General features: G+C 56.0%; 1 protein-coding gene across 1 annotated transcript; it reads left to right on the top strand.

The window, feature by feature from the left end:
* Positions 1-213: 213 nt before the first annotated feature.
* On the top strand, positions 214-16,336 carry LOC306955421 (maestro heat-like repeat-containing protein family member 2B; the record flags this gene model as incomplete). The annotated part of the gene is given in 39 exon segments (XM_079546714.1): positions 214-282; positions 1,878-1,985; positions 2,175-2,334; positions 2,461-2,501; positions 2,645-2,786; positions 3,190-3,242; positions 3,570-3,627; positions 5,741-5,802; positions 5,804-5,894; positions 6,181-6,302; positions 6,442-6,564; positions 6,700-6,865; positions 7,020-7,118; positions 7,257-7,408; positions 7,752-7,895; positions 8,426-8,518; positions 8,804-8,873; positions 8,989-9,102; positions 9,205-9,278; positions 9,611-9,730; positions 9,878-9,985; positions 10,175-10,334; positions 10,463-10,503; positions 10,680-10,821; positions 11,226-11,278; positions 11,608-11,715; positions 11,993-12,112; positions 12,284-12,406; positions 12,541-12,696; positions 12,918-13,040; positions 13,332-13,411; positions 13,822-13,957; positions 14,074-14,166; positions 14,554-14,649; positions 14,824-14,947; positions 15,149-15,258; positions 15,643-15,795; positions 16,028-16,182; positions 16,285-16,336. Coding segments are annotated over 39 exon segments (4,194 nt in total).
* Between the last annotated feature and the right edge of the window lie 837 nt (positions 16,337-17,173).

The raw sequence follows: 17,173 nt of genomic DNA, 5'->3' as shown, positions 1-17,173 counted from the left end.
CTGGGCTGATTCTTAGAATACAACCCTATGATTAAGGTGGGGACAGTTAGAGAGCTCCTCTTCCATCTGGACTGTCACAAGTCCATGGGACTGGATGGGCTCCATCCTAGGGTGCTGAGGAAGCTGGCAGAGTTGATTACTGAGCCACTCTTTGCCATCTACCAGCGCTCCTGGTTGTCTGGAGAGGTCCCAGAGGATTGGAGACTTACCAATATGACTTCCATGTACAAGAAGAGCCATAAGAAGGACCTGGGGAACTACAGGCCTCTCAGCCTGACTTCGGTACCTAGGAAAGTTATGAAGCAAATCATCTTGGGTGAGATCACACAGCACATGCGTGGCATCCAGAGGATCAGGCCCAGCCAACACGGATTCATGAAAGGCAGGTTATTCTTGACCAACCTCATCTTCTCCTATGACTGGGTGACCAGACTGGTAGACGAGGGAAAGGCTGTCAGTGTAGTCTACCTAGACTTCAACAAAGCCTTTGACATGGTCTCTCACAGTATTCTCCTGGGGAAACTGGCTGCCTGTGGCTACTAGACAGGTATACCCTTCTTTGGGTATGGAACTGGCTAGAAGGCTGTGCCCAATGGGTAATAGTTAATGGAATTAAGTCCAGCTGGCAACCCGTTACAAGTGGTGTCCCCCAGGGGTTGGTACTGGGGCCTATCTCATTTAATATCTTTACTGATGACCTAGATGAGGGGATTGAGCATACCCTCAGTAAGTTTGCAGATGACACCAAATTGGGAGGTAGTGTTGATCTGCCTGAGGGTAGGGATGCCCTTCAGAGGGATCTGGATAAGCTGGATCACTGGGCTGAGGTGAATGGGATGAGGTTCAACAAAGCCAAGTGCTGGGTCCTGCACTTTGGCTACATTAACCCAATGCGGCATTATAGGCTTGGGGACGAGTGGCTGGATGACTGTGAAGAGGAAAGGAACCTGGGGGTGTAGGTTGATGCTCAGCTGAACATGAGCTGACAGTGTGCCCAGGTGGCCAAGAGTGCCAGCGGCATCCTGGCTTGCATTAGAAATAGTGTGGCCAGCAGGAGCAGGGAGGTCATCATCAGCACTGGTGAGGCTGCATCTTCAAGAATCGTATATTCTAGTATTATTCAGTTTTGGGCCTCTCACTACAAGAAAGAAATCGAGGCCCTGGAATGTGTCCAGAGAAGGGCAATGAAACTGGTGAGCGGTCTGGAGCACAAATCTTACGAGGAGCAGCTGAGGGATCTGGGATTGTTCATTCTGGAGAAGAGGAAGGTCAGGGGAGACCTCAATGCAATCTACAACTTCTTGAAGGGAGGTTTTGATGAGGAGAGGTTTGATCTCTTCTCCCTGGCAACAAACAGGACCCAAGGAAATGGCCACAAGTTGTGCCAGAGGAGATTTAAATTAAACATAAGAAAACCTTTTTCCCTCAGAGAGTGGTCAGGCACTGGAATGGCCTGCCCAGGGAGGAGGATGGAGTCGCCGTCCCTGGCAGTGTTCAAGAAGCATCCGGATGAGGAGCTATGAGATATGGTAGATTGTGGTAGGAGTGGTAATGGGATGACGGTTGGACTAGATGATCTTGTAGGACTCTTGCAACCTTGTGATTCTAGGACTCTATGATTCTATGATTCTATGATGGTGGTCTTCTTGTTTGATCAGATGCGATAGAGTCTCCCTAAAGTCTCTGACTCTGGCAAAACTTCAGTGAGTTCAGCCACACCACGGGAAGAAGGGTAAGGACAGTGGGCAGCATCTTCCTTTGGAAGACCCGTGCTGCTCAGAGGGTGGCACAGAAGCACTGCTGGGGCCACACCTGAGCCTCCTGAGAGGCTCCTGAGAACTGAGCATAACCAGTGTTTCAACACCACTGTTGTGCAGACAGCCGGAGACCTTTCTGCCCGGGAAGCCCAGGAAGAAGGAGCTCTCCAGGAGCTGTGCATGGACATCCTGGGATCACTGGACGTCTCTGCGAGAGGGATGTCCAAAGTAAGTCACGCTCTGCCCTGCTGCTGCTCCCTGCCCTTGCACCACATGTTCCTCGTCCCATTCCAAGACCCCAGGTCTCTCCTCCAATGTGCTCTGAAGCACACAGGACTCGGGGAAATTCACAGAGTCCTCTTCATCTCTGAGCAGAGGCAGGAATGCTGACCTGCTCAACTGCCTCGTTCCCTACAGCTCCTGTGGCCGCGGCTGCTGTTGTTTGTGGTGCCAGCGCAGTACACAGGCATGCTGATCCCAGTCTCCCGCTGTGTCTGTGCCCTGGCTGAGAGAGAGGAGCTGACAGGACGGCGCATAGAACATCTGGATCGCCATTTCATCAGCTCCATGTTTCAAGGTAGGAGCAAAAACTCCCCCAGTGAGCTCTGCTGACCTGTGGTAGCACCCAGAAGGGACAGCGGAGGTGCGTGTGGCTGGGCACGCAGTGTCTTGGAGTCTTACTCAGCACTTTTTCTCTTCATAGGCCCACTGCTGACGCCCCAGACCCTGCTGGTGTGCCTGTTGGTGAGTACATGCTGCAGAGGCCGGTGCCACGATCACCCAGGAGGAAGCAGCATGGCCATGGGCAGAGACAAGCTGCTTCCATCCTGGCAGAAGCCGCTGTTCTTGCTGCAGAAGTGACCCTGCTTCTCCTTGCTCTCACTCAGGTGGTGGAAGGGAGCTCTGTTGCAGGCAGCGAACTCCAAGCTGCTGCCTTATTGCTGATGAAAAACCTTCACAGCAGGTTCCACAGGGCTGTGGGGGCCATGTGGGCTGCCGAGATCCCCCTGCTGCTGCAGTGCCTCGAAGGTAAAGTGCTGGTGGGGAGGGAGAAGTGTAGGCAGGGAAGGGGGCAGTGAAAATGCAGCTCTGCAGAGTGGCAGAGGGGAAGCATTGTCTGCAGTCCACTGCTTGGTTTGCTGCTGTTCCCATTCCTGGGAGTCAGCACTGAGGCCCAGGGACCTATCCCACCAGAGATCTGCCCATTCCAGGACACGAATGGGCCCTTCATGTCCCCTCAGACAGCAGCCTTGGAGCACTTAGTTCCGTGTTGCTGTGGAGGCAGTGTTTGTGGGGAGGGACAGGTCATTGTGGAGGGGGTGCAGGTCCCAGCTTAGCTGTGTCAAGTGCCCAGGCCAAGCCAGGTTTGCAGCAGCTCTTCTTCTGTGCCTTGATCCCAAGTAAGGGTCTTTGTCTTCCTATTGCTGTGCAGGGAAAGATGAGAGCTTCCCGGACACTGCCGAGTTTGAGCGCCGTCTGCTAAAGGTACAGCATTGCCGGGAGGTGCGGTGCAGAGAAGTGCTTGCCTGCCCCAAGTAGCCCCACTCCCACATGAGCCACTGTGGGGCAGGAACAGCCTCTCAAGCGCTGCTGCGGAGTGGCTGCACGCCTTTGTGGCGCTGCCTCTTCCGCTCTGTGCCAAGCCCAGGGGGGTCTGAGGAGAAGAGGGCAGCTGGCTTTAATGGAGGGAACGCTGGGGGAGCTGGGAGAGGGACAGTTCTTCCAGGCACCTCTCCCCAGAGGGCTGCAGCAACTTGGGAATGAGGGAAGAGAAAGGGCAAGGGAACATTGTCTTCTCCTGTTCTCCAACAGTTCCTGAAGGCGTCGCTGGACACAATAGAGGAGAAAGCATGGATCGAGGCCCTGAGCTGTGAGCTGAGCCAGCGGCTGAGCAGCTCTGCCAGCAGCTCTGCAGAAAAGGTGAGTTCCCCCCGGCTCTACCCAGCGGTGCAGCTGCAGGTGTCCAGCTGGGGCTGGGGCTGCATCTGGTGCTCTGTCCACGTGGGATGCTGATGCTGCTTCTCCAGTCTATGCCCCCCAAAGGGCCTGCATATTTCTTGTGCTGGGGGCTCCAGGCCTGGATGCAGTCCTCCAGACGGGGCCTCGCAAGAGCTGAGTAGAGGAGGACTACCATCTCTCTTTTCTTGCTGGCCTCCCCTGTTTTAATGCAGCCCAGGATATAGTTGCTTACGGGCTTCAAGCACATGATGCTTGCTCATATCCAACTTCTCATCCACCAGGACTCCCAGAATATTCACAAACATTTATGCGATCCCCCCTCAGCCCTCCTTTCCCCACGATGAACAGACTCAGGTCCCACCATGTCTCATGTGTGATTGCCATGACATCACCCCCCTGTAAGCACGCACAGATCTCTCGTTCTGCCTGTTTATTCCCCACGCAGCGTGCATTGCTATACAGGCACTGTAGGGAAGCAGAGGGTGCAGGAATCTCTAGAGGGATGCAGGAAGATTTAAGCCAGGCTCTTGGCAATGTTGTCTTCCCTGAGGAGTCCTCACAAGATCCCACTGCACAACTGGAGGTTTCTCTCCACAGTTTACTTAGAAGACATCATTCCCAGGCCCTTCTCTGTTGCAAGTGACATGCGGAATCAAAGTCTATCACCACAGAGCAGTCATAAAGCAGGCATGTTCACTCAGAGCTGCGCACCTATGCTGATGCAGGGGGGTATTGCCTCCTAGCCTGCATACGGGAGGTCAAGAAAGGCACATGCTTGAAGAGCAAGCTGCTCACATATGCATTTGATGTCCAAGAAAATGTGGTTTTATTGCCGTGAGTCCCCAGAATGACTGACATTTTTCCCTGCCCTGAGTCTCAGTTCCTTCATGCATGTGAGGCATTTCCCCCTGGTCATCTGGTGGTCTTTCTGATGAAGGCCGTTGTCTTCCTGGCTGTGTACTCTTTGACCTGGGTGGAGTTGGAGGATGCTTGCCTGGCTTGCTTGGCTCTGAACGGTCCTCTTATCAGCATCAACTCCATCCACCAATCCACTGCTTCTTTGTTAATTTGTGGTTAACTGCCCAGCCTGCTGCCTTGCATTCCAGAGATGGGATAGCTAACAATGTTATTTGGAGAAACAGGAGACTCACTGTCCGCACTAACTCTCTAGGTCTGTATAAAAGCATCTGTTATCGGCAGTGAAAACCTGGCTTAGAAAGGTTAGATCTGTAGCTGCCAATTCAGCACCTCATGAAGGCTTCTAACCTAACTTCTAACCTAACTTCTTTTCCTCATTTCACAAGGAACTCCATTCCATTCCTCCATCAAATGTGGTTTAATCAATCTAGCCAGCTTGCTTTCCAGAACACTTTGGCCCCAACTGCTCAGCTGTGTTCCATCTCATGCCCACACACCTGTCCAAGATAAAGGTACACAAAACCTTGATCCCAACACCATCCCAGGAATCAGCCAATAATTCACCACCTCTATTCTCCTCCTTCCTTCTGGGACCCAGCCTCCAGTCAGAAGGACAGAGGAGAACACTCCTGGTGCTCCCAATCCCTTTAGTGTCTTTCCATGGGATGCAAAGTCTCTTTCTGATATTCTGCCATTTCCTCATGGCAGCATCCCATGACCCTACTTGAATGACAATAAGCAGATGGTGGTGTTCTTGTTTGATCAGATGCGGTGGAGTCACTCTAATGTCTCGGACACGTGCCCCTAGTGGACAGCAGAGCTCTGTGGAGAGGTTGTCGGGCAGCAGATGGGGGCCTCAGTGCCTCCCGGCATGGAGTCCCCAGTCACTAAGACAATGCCAGGCAATGGTGCCCAGCAGCTGCTCCCAGGCAGGGGCTCTCCATCACCTGCTGAGGTGATTCCCTGCGTCAGCATGGAACCGGAACCCCAGAGCCGATTGCATCACACAAACGTGCTGTGTTTGAGGGCCTGCAGGGTTGCCATGGGGACCTGTCTGGTCCCCAGCCTGGGGCGCATCATTCATTCTCTGTGAGGTGACACTGCAGTGTGGTGTCACAGTGGCTGCGTCATCCACCCTTGTGGAGCGGTGGGAGCGGTGGCTCAGTCCGCTTGTGGGACCCGCAGGAAGTGGAACCAGAGAGAGCTTTGCGTCTATCTGGAGGCATCCTGCTATCATGGAGAGGCTGAGAGCCCTTCGAGGTGAGTCTCTCCACCTCTCTGGACACCACAACACTGCCTGAGCACACGTGTGCCTCCAGTGTCTGTTTAGGACGTGCCAGCAGCACTGTCCTTGCTCTGCCGAGTGCAGCTGCCCACCATGGTTTCCCCAGCACCCCAGCAAGGGGAAAGCTCCCTCCCCTGTCCCCGCCAACCACACGCAGCCTCGCGCTCTGGAGCTGGAGGAGCGTTCCTCCCACAGCTGGCCGGGTGCTCGGCCCTGGCTCCAAGCAACACCTGCAGCAGCTGCTCTGCTCTTTCCTTCCAGGTCTCTTTGCTTGTGTGGGCTGCGTGCCCAGGCGTACGCGTCGCAGGGAGAGAAGCAGGGTGTCAAGCCCTGTCCCTACCTGCGCCGCGACCTTACAGCTTCAGCGCCTGCAAGATCAGGAGGTGAGTTGGGGACATCCAACCACCAACCCTTGCCCTCCTGGCCCAGGGCCACGGTGCCGTGGGTGCCAGGCCCGGCAGCACATCCACAGAGCGATGGGTGGCAGCGGGCAAAGCGAGCGTGACTGATCCTTGTCCCCAGGGTGACCGAGCGCAGGCGTACTGTGAGCTGGAGAGCGCCCTGTGCCAAGACAGCAGCCGCCCGCCGTGCGGAGTGGTGAACCGGCTGCTGGCAGAGGTGTCCCGGGACCTGACGGCAGCCCAGGTGAGGGCTCACTCCCAAGGGCAAAGGGAACCGCCTGCCCACGCTGGTGTTCTGCTGGCGGATGGTGGGGGCTTAGCTCTTCCAAGGGCCTCAGGCAGTCTCCTGGGCCGCGTGTCACCAGTGACTCTCTTCCAGGGCGTGACCAGCAATGTCAAGACAGCTGCCAGCAATGTCCTGGTGGCTCTGGCTCGGACGCACTTCACCTTGGTGATGGCTGAGCTCCAGAGCCACCTGAAGGCCACGGGGGACGTGTGCAAGGAGTTGGTGCTCATCACCCTGAGCAAACTCTTCAGCACCTATGGTAGAGTACCCTCAACCTCCTGACACCTATGACAACCGGGAAAGGGGTCTCTGCCCTCTGAGTGTGATCTGCACTGAGCTGGGGGCTGCAGGGCTGCTGTCCACCTACCTTGCTGCCGGGGCTCTGACTGTGGCTCTCTCCTTCCTTTCTGCAGCTCCACAGTGCATCCCCTTTGTGTGGCTGATGCTGGCAGGCCTGCGCAGTGTGGTGGGCCAGGTGAAGAGTGGCCAGATCCTGCGCATCGCTTGTGCTGGTGAGTGCCGGCCCCAGGGCAGCCCTGCTGCAGACTCTCACAGACTCCGTTTTCTCTCACTCTCTTAAAAAAAAAAAAAATATATATATATATATATACATATATATATATATATTTTTAATTATTTTGTTTTTTCAGTTTTGAAACAGTGGCTGGATGGAGTCAAGAATTACTTGTCCTCAGGAATGCAATGCCCCTGGACTGCCACGAAGAAAGAGCAGATCTATGAAAACCTTCACGAGCTGCTCTTCTCTGTGGTGTGGAACTGGCAAGACTGCCAGGAGGAACAGGTGAGCACTGCTGCATTCCCAGCCCAGGATGGCAGCAGGGGCACCCATGTCGGCAGCTCTGTCTGTGCCCAGTGGGCTGAGAGCTGAGGGGTGATGAGAGGGAGTGGGCTGGCTCTGCAAAGGGCCCTGAAGTTGCTCTGTGCCAGGGAGCAGCTGCATGTCACAGCATTGTGGCAGGAAGAGCTGGGGATGAGGGTATGGGGAAAAGCTGCCTGCTCTCCAGAGCGAGCCCATCTCCTGCTGGGCATGGGGGTGTGGGGAAGGGGAAGGGAAAGGGAAAGCCCTCTGTGTAGGAAGGGCAGACCTTCAGTCTTTGATGCCGGGCCTCTGCCATCCTCTCCAGGACAAACAGGCCGTCCTTGGGGCTGTGGCTGCCATGTTGGAGGTTCTCCTGCAAGAGGAGCAGCACCAAGAGCAGGTCTGGGAGCAGCTCCTCTGGCTCGTTCACCCGTGTCAGGAGATCCAAGACACCTGCAGGGTGGCCAAGGTGAGAGACATTGTGCAGGGGTCAGGGTAGACGTGGGGCCCGTGCAAATGCCACAAGGGGTCAGGGGGATGCAGGGAGGAGATGGGGAGCCCTTGGAGAAAGAAGGGATGGGTGTTCAAGGGAGGTCTGAGTCTTCCTGAGCTCTTCAGTCAGAGAAGGAACAACCCAGACAGGAGCCAGGAGGGAACGAAGAATCACTGGGGCTCATCTCCTGGGGATGGGAAGTTTCACCACCACTGTGGGGCTCTGAGTGCCTGAGGAGCTCTATGCTAACAATTGGGGGGACCACATCCAGTTGCATCTGATGGGGGAGAAGTGGGCTGCTGGGTGGGAAATGCCTGCAAATGATGCCCAAACACGGCTCGATTGAGAGCAGAGAGACTCTCTTGGTGCCGCTGGGAGGTGGGGGATAAACAAGAACGCCTGTGCAGGAGCTTCTCCCTGCAGAGAAACAATTGGGAAACAGTTTCTCCACTCGCAAGTGGCTAGACGTGGCTTCATCCCTTTCTTCCTCTCCTGCTCTCTTGCAGAGCCTCACTATCTTCCTGGAGGCCTTAGGGGGCACTGAGTCTGTAATCCCAGGGGACAAGTTTCTGGACGTCACCAGTGCCGTGTTCTACCAGGTAAGGGGAGCCTATCCTTGCGCCCACAGCAGTTTCCCTTGTGGCTAAGTCTCAGGAGGACTGCAAAGCTCCGAGCCCCTGAATAAGGCGGCTCAGCCTTAGCTCCTGCATGCTCAAGGCTGTTCCAGAGCCATGCACGTACTCCCGGGGATGCTGTGGGGCGGGCTGGGTTTTGTCTGCCTGTCCTCATCCCGAGAGTGCCCAGGGAGACGAGAGCGGGCAGCACAGTGTCTTTTCCGTCCTCAGTGCTGATGTGATTTTCTCAAATGGACCTTGTTCCCACAGCTCTATGACGACAGCAAGCAGCACAGCGAGGCTGGTCGTGCACAGCTGACCCACTGCATCATGCTGCAGGGTAAGGAGAGGAGCCTTGGCCATGCTTGGCTGTGCCCTGGCCAAAACCTCTCTCACAAACCTCAGGAATGGGTGTGAGGTTCTTGCTAACATAGCGTGGGATTTCCTCCCTGCAGCCCGGATCTGCCCAGAGGAAACCATCCTGTTTCTGCAGTCGCAGCTGGGCGATGACTGGGAGCCTGGATGCGTGGCAGCCCTGGGTCTGCTGGGTGCTCTGGCTCGCTCTGATGGTCAGTACCACGGGTTGGTCAGTACCACGCCTTGGGACTGCCAGGGCTCCCTTCTGCCATCTGCGTTGTGGCTCCGCTCATGCTTCTGTGCATCTCTTGCAGAGCCCATGATGACGGAGATGCTGCCCCAGGTCGTCGAGGCTGTGCAGCGTCTGTGCAGCGACCCCAGCATCCGGGTGAGCTGGTTTGGGAAAAGAAAGCGCTGTCGGGGTGGTGATGCTGCTGCCAGCACAGGCAGGGCTGGGGTGACTAGAGAGGTGCTGGGGCTTTGACCAGACGGTCACGATGGCTCCTGTGGGGAGAGCAGGCAGAGTGGAGCGGGCAGGTCCCTGTGCTGTGCATGGAAAGTGCACAGCCTGGTGCTAAGGCCTGGCCCTCACCTCAGTAGCTAAAGCCTCTCCACTGCTCTTGCTGTCTCTGCTCATGCCCAAAGGGCTGCCCTGATGAGCAGGTGGCTTCCCTTTGCCTTCTGACCAGGAAAATCACACTCTTAATTGACCCCTTGCAGGTGAGGACGGCTATTCTGTATTTCATCAAGGATCTGCTCAGTTCTAGCACCCGGAGCTGCTCAGCCTGGGATGTGGTGGGGCACATCTTCAGGGAGTTCAGCCGCGCCACAGACAGAAAGGTAAGGACAGTGGGCAGCATCTTCCTTTGGAAGACCCGTGCTGCTCAGAGGCTGGTATACAGAAGCACCGCTGGGGCCACACCTGAGCCTCCTGAGAGGCTCCTGAGAACTGAGCATAACCAGTGTTTCAACACCACTGTTGTGCAGACAGCCGGAGACCTTTCTGCCCGGGAAGCCCAGGAAGAAGGAGCTCTCCAGGAGCTGTGCATGGACATCCTGGGATCACTGGACGTCTCTGCGAGAGGGATGTCCAAAGTAAGTCACGCTCTGCCCTGCTGCTGCTCCCTGCCCTTGCACCACATGTTCCTCGTCCCATTCCAAGACCCCAGGTCTCTCCTCCAATGTGCTCTGAAGCACACAGGACTCGGGGAAATTCACAGAGTCCTCTTCCTCTCTGAGCAGAGGCAGGAATGCTGACCTGCTCAACTGCCTCGTTCCCTACAGCTCCTGTGGCCGCGGCTGCTGTTGTTTGTGGTGCCAGCGCAGTACACAGGCATGCTGATCCCAGTCTCCCGCTGTGTCTGTGCCCTGGCTGAGAGAGAGGAGCTGACAGGACGGCCGATAGAACATCTGGATCCCCATTTTGTCAGCTCCATGTTTCAAGGTAGGAGCAAAAACTCCCCCAGTGAGCTCTGCTGACCTGTGGTAGCACCCAGAAGGGACAGCGGAGGTGCGTGTGGCTGGGCACGCAGTGTCTTGGAGTCTTACTCAGCACTTTTTTCTCTTTGCAAGGCCCACTGCTGACGCCCCAGATACTGCTGGCACGACTGCTGGTGAGTAGATGCTCCAGAGGCCGGTTCTACGAGCACCCAGGAGGAAGCAGCATGGCCATGGGCAAAGCTGCTGGCTGCTCCTTGCCTGCCAGAGAAGAGCCAAGCTGCTTCCATCCTGGAGGGAAGCCGTTGCTCTTGCTGCAGAAGTGACCCTGCTTTTTCTTGCTCTCACTCAGGTGGTGGCAGGCAGCCCTGTTGCAGGCAGCAAACTCCAAGCTGCTGCCTTACTGCTGATGAAAAACCTCCACAGCAGGTTCCACAGGGCTGTGGGGGCCATGTGGGCTACTGAGATCCCCCTGCTGCTGCAGTGTCTTGAAGGTAAAGTACTGGAGGGGAAGAAGAGGCAGAGGCAGGGAAGGGAGGGAGTGAAAATGCAGCTCTGTAGCATGGCGGAGGGGAAGCACTGCCTGCAGCCCAATTCTTGCTCTGCTGCTGTTCCCATTCCTGGGAGTCAGCACTGAGGCCCAGGGACCTATCCCACCAGAGATCTGCCCATTCCAGGACACGAATGGGCCCTTCATGTCCCCTCAGACAGCAGCCTTGGAGCACTTAGTTCCGTGTTGCTGTGGAGGCAGTGTTTGTGGGGAGGGACAGGTCATTGTGGAGGGGGTGCGGGTCCCAGCTTGGCTGTGTCAAGTGCCCAGGCCAAGCCAGGTTTGCAGCAGCTCTTCTTCTGTGCCTTGATCCCAAGTAAGGATCTTTGTCTTCCTATTGCTGTGCAGGGAAAGATGAGAGCTTCCTGGACACTGCCGAGTTTGAGCGCCGTCTGCTAAAGGTACAGCATTGCCGGGAGGCGCGGTGCAGAGAAGTGCTTGCCTGCCCCAAGTAGCCCCGCTCCCACGTGAGCCACTGTGGGGCAGGAACAGCCTCTCAAGCGCTGCTGCGGAGCGGCCGCGCGCCTTTGTGGCGCTGCCTCTTCCGCTCTGTGCCAAGCCCAGGGGGGTCTGAGGAGAAGAGGGCAGGCGGCTTTAATGGAGGGAACCCTGGGGGAGCTGGGAGAGGGACTGTTCTTCCAGGCACCTCTCCCCAGAGGGCTGCAGCAACTTGGGAATGAGGGAAGAGGCAAAGGGCAAGGGAACATTGTCTTCTCCTGTTCTCCAACAGTTCCTGAAGGCGTCACTGGACACGATAAAGGAGAAGGCATGGATCGAGGCCCTGAGCTGTGAGCTGAGCCAGCGGCTGAGCAGCTCTGCCAGCAGCTCTGCAGAAAAGGTGAGTTCCCCCCGGCTCTACCCAGCGGTGCAGCTGCAGGTGTCCAGCTAGGGCTGGGGCTGCGGCTGGTGCTCTGCCCACGTGGGATGCTGATGCTGCTTCTCCAGTCTATGCCCCCCAAAGGGCCTTTCCCTGCAATCTGCCCGGGGATGGCTAAAGCTTGGCCCCGCAGCTGCTCTCAGCAACCGCCAGGGAGTGTGGCTCCTTCCCACCTGGCCCTCCACCAGCAGTTTAAGCTGCTGCCACATCTCAGCTTCTTCCTTCCCTTCCCATGCAGTCGTTCCTGTACAAGGCTCTGGGCACGGTGCTGGGATCCTGTAAGGGAGTCCTCCACGTCCAGGAGAAGCTGCTGCAGCACCTGGAGGAGGCAAATGCAGAGGAGCCACGTGAGGCCCAGGTGAGCTCTCCTCTCCTCCAGCTCCTGTGAGCATCCCCGCTCTGGCCGTGGGGCAGAGGCCTTCTCCTGGCCCTGCTCCGGGCCTTTCAACCTCTTCACTGCTGCCATTTTGCTCAGGAGAGGACTTGTAGATTCAGGCCTGTGCCAACGGCCCCTTGTTCTTTTGTGCAGGGAATCATCTCTCTTCTCAGCCATGCTGCTGAGAACAACTTCCACACAGTCCTGGCCACGCTCACCATGTTTGCGTCCAGGCTGTGCAAAGGCCGCAATGCCAGGATTTCCAGGCGCAAGAAGGTAAAGCGTTACGGGTTTCCATCTTGGCATTCTTCGGCCTTATTTTCCCTGCAGCTCCTGCCTTGGGAGCCCAGGTGCATCGCGGGGCACTGGGGGCCGTTAGCGAGTGTCTCAAGGCATTTCTTCCCACACAGATGGAGCTGGACAGCACGAGAGCTCATGCCACACGCAGCGCTCTCATGCTCGCCCACGGCAGCGTGGCACTGCGTGCCTCCAAAGAACAGCTCCTCGCCCACCTGGAGGGAGACATCGTGGGCAACATCCTGATGCTCTACAGCTGCAGCTGCCGGGTGAGAGCTCAAAGCGTGCCAGGGTGTCAGAGCACCCCGCTGCAGCCTCTCCACATGGGGGGATGCTGAGATGGGCCTTTCCTTTCCAAAGGTCTCTCGGGGAACTGTTTGTGCCCAGATAGAGATCCAAGCCCTTCCCTTAGCGTTGTCCCCATGTGTGTCCCTTGCAGCCCTTGTCCCTTCCCGCAGTTCAAAGAACGTTCTTCTCTCTTGCTCCTCAGGACTTGCACAACAACCTTGCTCTGGTGCAGAGCATCACCGACTGCAGCTCTGCCTACCAAGCCGTGGGTGATTCTGCAACCTTTGACCCCTCCTTGAAGAGCAAGCTGCTGGAGATCCTGATGGTGAGTGCCTAGAGACAGGGCTGTCTGCAGAGAAGTTCTGGGCTGTGCCACAAGGCTCGCTTCCCTGGGGGCATGCAGGTGTCCAGCAGCCACACGTCTCCAGCTGGTGGGGACCTTGGGTGCTGGCAGGCAGCGGCTGGGCAGCGGGCTAGGTGCACCAGCTGCTGCATCCTGCAGTGCTTCCATGGGAAAGTGATGGGGCTGGTGGCAGTTGTGCCTGTCTTGGGGCCAGGTGGAACAGCTCTTGTGTGCCCCTTGCCCACTTTGACACTGTCTCTCTGGGACTTGCAGGACCTGATGAAGAAGTATTACTCGGGCATGCCTGTCTCCCCAGTGCCTCTCAAGGTGGTTCTGGCCCTGGAGCAGTTGAGGTAAGGGCCGAGGTTGCAAGGTCAGGATGGTGATCCCCATTTCGGGTAGCTCCTGAGGGCCTGGAGGGGGCAGGGAGGGAGGAGCCACATCTACAGGAGAGACGGCTGGGCTGTTGTGCCCAGCAAAGCTGAGGTTCTGGGCAGGGAGAAAGGCCCTGGTGCTCCTGTCCCCTGGCAGGGAAGAGAGGGAGAGCTGGGGTCTCCTTCCCTCCAGAGCGGGAGGTGGTTCACTGCTGCCGGGGAGGAGGTGGGCGCTGCTGGAACTGAAGGCAGTGCTCAGCAGCATGAGCTGGGTGGGGGTATTGGCTTTGCAGCTGTCAATTAGGAGAAACTCAGATGTTGTCTGAACCAGTCTGGAGAGCACTGGTAAAGGCCCTTTCTGATTTCTCTTCCTGTTTTCCTCCTCTCAGCAAGCTGAAGCCCTCTTCTGAAAGCAAGGACCTGCGTGAGATGTTGGTCCTGTGCTGCAAAAACATCGTGACACACCCTTCAGCAGAGATGATGCTGAAGATCAGGAAGTCACAGCAAGCAGCACAGTTTCTGCAGGTAATCTGCCATAACTTTCCCAGCCACCTCTCAGTCGGAACCCTACCTCAGCACACACAACCTCTGCTCTGGCAGCAGCCGTGATGCTACACGTCACTCCCCTCTTCTGCTTTCAGCTTCAGCAAACGTCACTGAGAGCTCTGGGCCGGCTCATGGTGGTCCTGCTGGAGACAGAGCCCAGCGGCGGCTTCTTTCAGAACATAGTCCATGTGAGTATTCGTGGGGCAAGAGAGAAAGCATGGTGCCTGTCAATAGCGGGGGCAGAGATCTGGGGACTGAGAGGAGGATCAGAGGGGGAGAAATCTCCTGCTGACGTGCCAGCTCACTGCGAGCTGAAATGGGCAGAGAAATGGGCCCTGCAGGGGGAAAGCAGGAGCCAGCCCCTGGCAGGCCACAGCCGAGGAAAAGCTCCTGGGTTAGGAGGCAGGAGTGACTGCAGAGAGCGGGGCAGCAGTGCCGGTGCTCAGTGAGGCAGGAGGCCACATGGAGCAACAGGGCAGGCCTTAAGGGAAAGTGCTGGGAAAGGAGGGACAGGGAGAGGGGTGGCAGGAAGGGAAAGAAAAGAAATCCTCAGTGAGACAGATGCTCTACCCCAGGTCCTGCAGAAATCTATGGTATCAACCAACGTGTGGGAGCGCAAGAGGGCCCTGCAGACCTGCTCCCAGCTGCTGTCTGTTTGTGAAGAGCTTCAAGTGAGTAAAGAGCCCCACCGCATGCTCCCTGCTCCCTCCCCGGTGCCCCTGAGCTGGAAGGCGAGCTCTGCCCAGCTGTGCATGCTGTGTCGTGGCGTGGGGAAGGCACAGATGGGAGAAGCTGGGGAGAGCTGGGGCCATCTACAGCTTTGTTCCTGCCTCTCACCCCTGCAGAGAGGAGATGCCTGTGAGCACTTTGGCTCCTTGGTGGGATTGCTGGCGCCTCTGACGTGTGACCCCATGCCTGCATCCCGCCAGCTGGCTGTCACCTGTCTGAGCTCCCTTCTGCGAATCCAAGGTGAGTGGAGCAGGCGTGCTCCAGCCCTCTGCCCTCCTCCGTAGCACTACCAGAGCCCACGGGCTGGGCCCTGTTTACAGGAGGGAGAGGCACCGTGCACAGCTCTCTTCTTGTCCCCATCCTGTCCTCTGTCTTTCCCCCATGGAAAGCAGTTTCATTTCCAGAAGCATGACTTCCCTTTTCTCCCTGTGCTCTTTCCAGCCAAAGTGACCAACACAGACATCGAGATGGGTGACATCGGGAGCCTGTGCGAGGGGCTGCATGCCTGCAGCATCGCCTCTCAGCTCCAGACCACATCCAAAATGGCCATGGTACGTGGACCCAAGAAGGGGTGCTGTGATCTCTGTGTGTAGGCTTCTACACAACCCTGTGCTGCTCCCAGCCTCTCACACTGTTTCCAAAATGAGCTGTCAGCCTGAAACTGCTTTTCTCAGCAAGTAGCAGGAGGCTCTGAGCTATGTCTGGCCTTCAGGCACCCAGTGCAAGGAGCTGACTCCATGATGTGCGTTTGTGTGTGTGTGTACACTTGCATGCATGTGTGATTGTGGCTGCTTGGAGGTAGGCTTTGCTTGTAAGCAAACACCATGGGTGCAGAAGCTGAGAGAAGGCTCAACCGCCTTCCATATAAACAGCAGGGTACAGACAGCTGCAGCAGAGCAGTGATGAGATCTCTCCCGCTTCTCATTTCTCTGCAGATCGTGTGCAGGAACTTCCCCCTAGAACGCACCGTTGACTTCATGGCAGCCATCAAGGAGACCATCCAGAAAGCCAACGGAGTGCGTGTGCGTGCTGCTGGGAAGTGGATGACCACCTTCCTGCAGATGCACGGGAAGGACATCAGTTGGAACGTAAGAGACTTTCTTTCACGTGTCTTGGACTTTTGCTGGCTGTTGCACTATGACTTGTGCCGTTTGCCCCTTGTGCTCAGGGCATGGAGACCAGGGTAGCTGGCATGAAATTCAGGCTTAGGACTTGGCAGCATGTCAAGGGACAGGCACTGCTCATGCGCTGAATATCCATGGTTGGGCCCTGCAAAGTGCCGGATGCAGCAAGTCATTCTTTCTCCTCTTCTTCTCTCAGGTGCCTCCGATCCTCTACATCCTGCGCAGCATCACATCGTTTGCGCAGCAGAGCACGTTCCTGCCCTTCCTGTGCCAGGCGGTGGTCATCCTCACCCGCTGTCACACTGAGGCCGTAATGAACAACTTCTCCCGGCCGCTTGGGCCAACAGACAGGTACTGGCACTCCCGCCTTTGCTGTTGGTGCAGAGGGATGTAGGGAGGAGGCAGCTTTTCTTTGTTGCGAATAGTCTCAAGTTGCGACTCTACTTTTTCTAGTGAGACATGGAGGAGAATAAGAGAATTTTGTCTTCAGCGATGGAGCCAATAGAAAAAAGAAGAAAGGATAAGAAAGGAAGGGAGGAGAGGAAAGGAGCAGGGGAGGAAAAAGGGAATGAAAAGGGAAATTTAAAAGGAGAAAAGGAGAAAAGGAGAAAAGGAGAAAAGGAGAAAAGGAGAAAAGGAGAAGAGAAGAGAACGAGAAAAGAGAAGATGAGCTTAAAAATTGTACTAATTATTATTAATATATAAATAAAATAAAAAAATAAATAAATAGTACTTTTTTTTTTTTTTTTTTTACCAAGTCTTTATTTTAATAGCTGCTGTCTCTTCTCCATACCAGTTACAGAATCACAGTCACCAAATGTCAGGGATTGGAAGAAACCTCAAAAGCTCATCTAATCTAATCCCCCTGCTGGGAACACCTAGATTAGGTCACACAGGAATGTGTCCAGGCAGGTTCTGATTGTCTCCAGAGAGGGAGACCCCACAACCTCTCTGGACAGCCCGTTCCAATATTCTGTTACCATCACCATGACGTTTTTTTTCTAGCATTCATGTGGAACCCCTCATGTTCCAGCTTGTACCCATTGCCCTTATCCTGTCACTGGATGTCACTAAGAAAAGCCTGGCTCCATCCTCCTGACAGACATCCTTGACATATTTATAAGCGTTCCTTAGGTCACCTCTCGGTCTCCTCCAAGCCAAAGCTTCCTCAGACTTTCCTCGTAAGGGAGATGCTCTGGTCCCTTCATCATCTTTGTGGCTCTGTGCTGGACTCTCTCAAGCATTTCCCTGTCCTTCTTGAACAGAGGGGCCCAGAACTGGACACAATACTCCAGATGCGGTCTCACCAGGGCAGAGCAGAGAAGCAGGATAACATCTTTTG

This window comes from Tetrao urogallus, assembly GCF_951394365.1.
Source record: "Tetrao urogallus genome assembly, chromosome: 1".
In the NCBI taxonomy this organism is placed as follows: domain Eukaryota; kingdom Metazoa; phylum Chordata; class Aves; order Galliformes; family Phasianidae; genus Tetrao; species Tetrao urogallus.
The sequence above is the reverse complement of the archived record's forward strand: the minus strand, read 5'-3'. Positions and strand labels throughout refer to the sequence as shown.